This window comes from Halichoerus grypus, chromosome 7, assembly GCF_964656455.1.
Source record: "Halichoerus grypus chromosome 7, mHalGry1.hap1.1, whole genome shotgun sequence".
NCBI lineage: Eukaryota > Metazoa > Chordata > Mammalia > Carnivora > Phocidae > Halichoerus > Halichoerus grypus.
Genome location: NC_135718.1, coordinates 151,499,520 through 151,504,846, shown reverse-complemented (window position 1 = coordinate 151,504,846; position 5,327 = coordinate 151,499,520). Strand labels below are relative to the sequence as shown.

Sequence of the window (5,327 nt, the reverse complement as noted above, 5' to 3'; positions counted from 1 at the left end):
CACCATACATTGGAATCCAAGAGGAATCCAACAATGACCATTTACCTTTTGGAGATCATGGTCACATGGTTTCCATAGTTTGATCTACCATAGCTGGGCTAACGTGCTTCAGCAAATCCACTTAGACTAGGCTAGGTCGAGTCACCAAGAAATGATGCAATTTGGTGAGAGGATTTGGATGTGGGAGGGGATTATTAAAGGTGCGGAATTATTGAAAAGAAAAGTTTGGGAGTAACAGGAACTGCTGCACAAGTGCAAGACTGCCCCTCAAACAAATACAAGATGAAGAGGGACATGCTAGCAAGCCTTAATGGGAGTGCTGAGTTCCACTCACTTTGTAGTAATCTGCATCTCCTGGGCCTGGGCACTTTCTTTATTATAAAAGAATGAAAAAAAAAGCCAAGACTGGTAAGAATGTCATGGTTAGAAGGTCACTAGTGAACAATCACATACAAAGAGCCCTCAAGATAAGACTAATGTGGGACATGAGACTAGGTGCTATAAGAAAGGTCACTGTCCTCAACAATTAATGGTTTCTGCTATTTGCACCTAACAACAACCCCTGAAAACCACCCATTCTTCCCTTCTAATGGCAGGTTCCAGAAGGTATCCATCAAAGAAGTGCTGCCCATAAGAGCATTCTTATTTACAACCAGCTTATACACATCTTATTCTCAAAGTCTTTTTTGACCTGAACCGGTAAGAAATAGTCTACTTCTTGGAAGTTGTTTTTGTTTTTTACTGTGAAAGAACAATGTTGATAAATTACTCATCTTTTAAAACCACAATCATAAAATCAAACTCCTATATTACTACTGCATTTTTTTAGAGTGTTAGGGAGTCCCCAGCCTAGATGGGCTATGTTAAAAAAAAATTTTTTTAGGTTGCTCATTTAAATCTCAGAAAGCATTTCTTCCCTAGAAATATTCATCATAGTAATAAGGGAAATGGATCTGCTCATCAAAGCCTCATTTCCACACTCTCTCCCTCAATTTCTTGGTCTAGATTTATGGCTACTTAGGATGCTTCTAGGCTTTCCAGAGCCTCCCAGACAGGTCTCCATTTCCACCATGGAATTTTTTTAAGTGGGGTATTTTTAAGCTGGGAAATGTCTTACTAACAATTTAGTTTTCTATCACTTAAAATCTACTAATTTTCATTTTTACAACACAGATTACATTTGATTACCTTAAATTCTTTAAGAAAAATATTTTAAGGCAATCAGAAAATTAAAAACAAAGAGGTATGAGAGAACACTAAAATGTCCCTAATGGTTTGTGGACTTCAAACATCAAAAGCAAGATGCTATTTTGAAATATGTAATGACTCCAGTTTAAAGATGGGTGAATTTTAATTTAATCCTGTATAAAACCAAATGGTAGTCTAATACCACTGAGACTAAGTGATGAAAAACTAAGTAATAAAACAAATACGTGAAACGTGATTACAATTTAAATTCTTTGGACTCTTTTTCTAAGCCCCCACTTTTAATACAGAATGAACTCTCCCAACCTAAGCACAGTGGTATTACTTAACACTTGACATCTAAAAGCTGTACTTTAGGAATGTTCCGTGAGTTTTCACAGCTATTGGGAAAGCTTTAAGAAGTGGGGCTTAAAAAGACATTTCGGACTGCAGCATAGTATAACTGGTACGAATACCGACTTAGACTTTATGTCTCCAACTACATTCCTCTATTTTTCTACAAAAACCTTTTATCATCTGATAGTTTCATCAGATTTTCCATTTCCAACAGGTCACCTTTACTTCCCATCATGTCCCAGATAACTGAGAGTCTTAAGATTTCCTAGACGTGGACCTCAGTCATTGAGTCCCCTTTATAAATAAGGCAACCATTTGTTTTAATTTCCGTTGAACAGGGTTTTATGCTCCAAACTGAATTTTCACTAGAGCGCACAGGATGTTCAAAAACGTTTCCCAAAGCTCTCTTCTGGTCCATTCAGGACAATCAGAATGTAATCGAAGTGGCAGAAGAACTGCAGTCCTATTAGTCATATTTGATTCTCTCCATGGGGCATTCCTCCTTGTAATGGGAAATTATTTGAATCAGGATGGAACAGTTGATAAGAAGGAAGAACAAACCAGCTAACCAGATAAACAGAAAGGTGTTCTTTCCCTGAAACTCCAGAACATAGGCAGGCGCCAGCCATAAGGCCTGCCCTATAAACCAGAGCATTAGGAGGAGCACAGCTCGTCTGCAGGGTATTCTCACGAGCGGCATCACAAGGGGCAGCAGGCAGAGGTACCAGAGAAAGTACTGGGAGGTGCAGACTTTGTTAAAAGTCACGAAGATGGCCGTGTGCAGGAAACAACAGAAGGCGAGGTCTCTGTAGTAGGCGAAGGACACGGCCGAGAGCAACACGAACTGCGGCAGGAAGGCGGCGACGCCCAGGGAGGGGCTCCACGGGCTCTCCGCGGTCAAGTACAGCAGGTAGAAGTACGGAGAGAAGTTGTGCCGGATGTCCCGCCTCGTCAGGTGATACAGGTAGGTGTGCTCCAAAAACTCCCAGCCGTATTTACTGTAAAAGCCGAAGCTGAGGGCGGAAAACGTGAGCCCGGCCACCGCCACGAAGAGCAGCACGGCCCGACTGCACAGCCTCCTGAGGAATTCGCACAGGCGGGCCTGGAAGGAGCAGCGGGGCCGGCGGCCGCCCGGGTCGCCGCCGCCGCCGCCGCCGCGCTCCGGGAGCAGGTGCAGGGCGATGGGAAGGATGTAGGTCACCGGGTACATCTTCATGTGCACGGCGAGCCCGTAGGCCACGGCGGCGCACGCCACCTGCCCCCTCGCGAGCAGGTACAGCGCCGCCAGCACGAGCGCCGCCACCAGCGAGTCCGCGTTGCCCCGGCTGGACACCGCCATGGGGAGGGGGTTGAGCAGCCAGAAGACGCAGTAGCCGCAGGCGCGGCGCCGGCCCAGCCCCTGCAGCAGCAGCAGGCGGTAGAGCAGGAAAGCGGTGAGGAGGTCGCAGCTGATGAACAGAAACTTCCCGAAGAGCTCACACAGGCAGACGTTGGGCGTGAGCAGCCAGCCCAGCAGCGGCGTGTAGCGGTAGGTGGCCCGCAGGTACGGGGAGCGCCCTTGCGTGATGAAGCGCGCGGCGTCCGTGAACACCTGGTAGTCCACGTCCGTGTAGCGCACGAGCAGCGTCCGGTCCTGGAAGACCCCGTAGAAAACCAGGGCCACCCGGGCGAGGAAGGCCACGCCGAAGACCCCGGCGGGCGGCACCCGCAGGCTCAGGAACCATTCTCCCCAGGGCTTGCTCGGGCCCATGACCGCACGGCGCGTCAGCCGCTCGGCCCCAGCCCGGAGCCGCCCTCGGAGCCCCGACCCTCGCTCGCCGCCCGCGCCTCAGGCGGCCGGCGCATCTCCCACCCGCCCGCAGCCAACCGAAACGACCGCGGGTCGGTAGCTTCCGGCAGAACGCCCCGCCCCCGTCCCGCTTCCGGCGGGAGGCACCGCGCTCTCAGTGGCCCGGCCGAGGTTGCCTTCCTCCGGATTGGCTGCGTCGCTGCCGCTCCTTCCTCCGGCGGGGGCGGGACTTCCGGTCCTTGCGGGAGGTGTGGTCCACCGGCCCTGGAGGCCCGCGGCTCTCGTCGCGGAGCGGGGCGGCTGTTCTCTTCGCGTGACGCCCCTTCCCGCGCCGCAGCTCCGTTCCGCGGAGACGGAGCCAGAGACGGACGGAGCGTCCAGCCTCGTCCCCGGCCCCGAGCCGGAGACCCGAGAGTGAGATCGCTTGCCGGGCGTCCCACCGCCAGCTCGCCGGTAACCGGGGCTCGTGGGCCGGGCCGAGCATGCGTGTCGCGTGCGTGCCCGGGGCGTATCCTTGTTTTGAAACTGCACCTGTGTCCGCACTCGAAGCGAGCTGGGGGCCGGTGTCTTGTACGGCAGCCCCGGGTGGAGGGGGGGGGCGAGGCCGGAAGGGTGCCCCGGGGCCTCGCGGCTGCGGACTTCGCTCTTCCTTGTGGCCCGGTTGCCTTCCCGTCCCCAGCCAGCATTTGACCTTTCAGGCCTCAGCTCAGACGTTAACTCCTAAAAGCACCTCCTGGCTCCGCTGCCTCCTCCCCACCGAGGGTGGACAGACTGGGTGGCGGGGCTCCAAACTCTAGACGGTCATTCACCCAGAAGACCCTGCCCGCTACCTAAGCCCTGTCCAGTGCGGCCTGCCAGCCCAGTGCCCGGCCCTCTCTTCTGGAGTGGCCATTCTTTATTACAGCATTTGTCGCAGTGCCCTGTGACACCTGACTTTTTTTTAAGATTTTATTTATTTGAGAGAGAGCACGGGGTGGGGGGCGGGGGCAGCGGCAGAGGGAGGGGAGAAGCAGACTCCCGGCTGAGCAGGGAGCCCGACGCGGGGCTCAGTCCCAGAACCCTGAGATCACGACCTGAGCTGAAGTCCGACACTTAACCGACTGAGCCACCCAGGCGCCCCGACACCTGATTTTTTGTTTCCCTTTTCTCCTTTTCTGTCCGGACACTTTGAGGTCTTTGAGAACAGAGATTATCTTGTTCTTTTCTGAACCTCAGTGTCTAACACATTAGCAGACTTACAGTAGGCACTAGGTAGAAGTTGAATTGATTTTGGATGTCCCTCTCAGGCCAGAGTCCCTCCAGAGTGGCATCCTGGGAGTGCTCCCAACTCCCAGTCCTTTTGTCTTTCCAATATCCTTCACCTATCTCAAGTTCTGCCCCCTTCCCCCGCCAGCTCCAACCGCTGCTTCTCTGAATTTCTCACCGAGCACTCCTGCCCGTTAGCTCTTTCCCTTCTGTGGGTATGTGTTGCTCTTAGTCTGCAGAATTACAAATGCCATAATTCATTCTAAGTAATATTCACAACCTTTTCAATGAGATTGTGGGGTTTTTGAGTTAGGGATTATATTTTACCTTAGTTTTTTTTCCAGTTACTCATAATAATTTATTGCAGTCTTAGGCACATTATAAATGTTCAGCAAATACTGACTTCATTTTACAGATTGATCTGGCTTCCTAGGGGAAGTTTTCTTGACTAGAATAAAGAGAGTAGATGACTCCCTTCAGCCTCAACATGCAGCTCCCAGGATTACACCACCCCCCCCCACCCCCCAGCCCCTGCCTCATCCATCATACAATTTACATTAATCCTTTGGATGAACCATGTTAATCATATATGTTCCATATTCATATTCTGATATCTCTTTCTCCTTTTATGTGCCTTAGTGTAATTATATGCCTCATGTTGGTAGGTAGTTTTTCTTTTCTTTGTTTTTTAAGATTTTATTTATTTATCAGAGAGAGAGAGAGCACAAGCAGGGGGAGCGGCAGGCAGGGG

The 5,327-nt window shown here is 51.1% G+C and overlaps 1 protein-coding gene across 1 annotated transcript; it reads right to left on the bottom strand.

The window, feature by feature from the left end:
* Positions 1 to 359: 359 nt before the first annotated feature.
* Positions 360 to 3,705, bottom strand: PIGM (phosphatidylinositol glycan anchor biosynthesis class M). Its single transcript, XM_036091458.2, has one exon. The coding sequence runs from the start codon at positions 3,290 to 3,292 to the stop codon at positions 2,009 to 2,011; it is 1,284 nt and encodes a 427-aa protein (XP_035947351.2). The 5' UTR covers positions 3,293 to 3,705; the 3' UTR covers positions 360 to 2,008.
* Between the last annotated feature and the right edge of the window lie 1,622 nt (positions 3,706 to 5,327).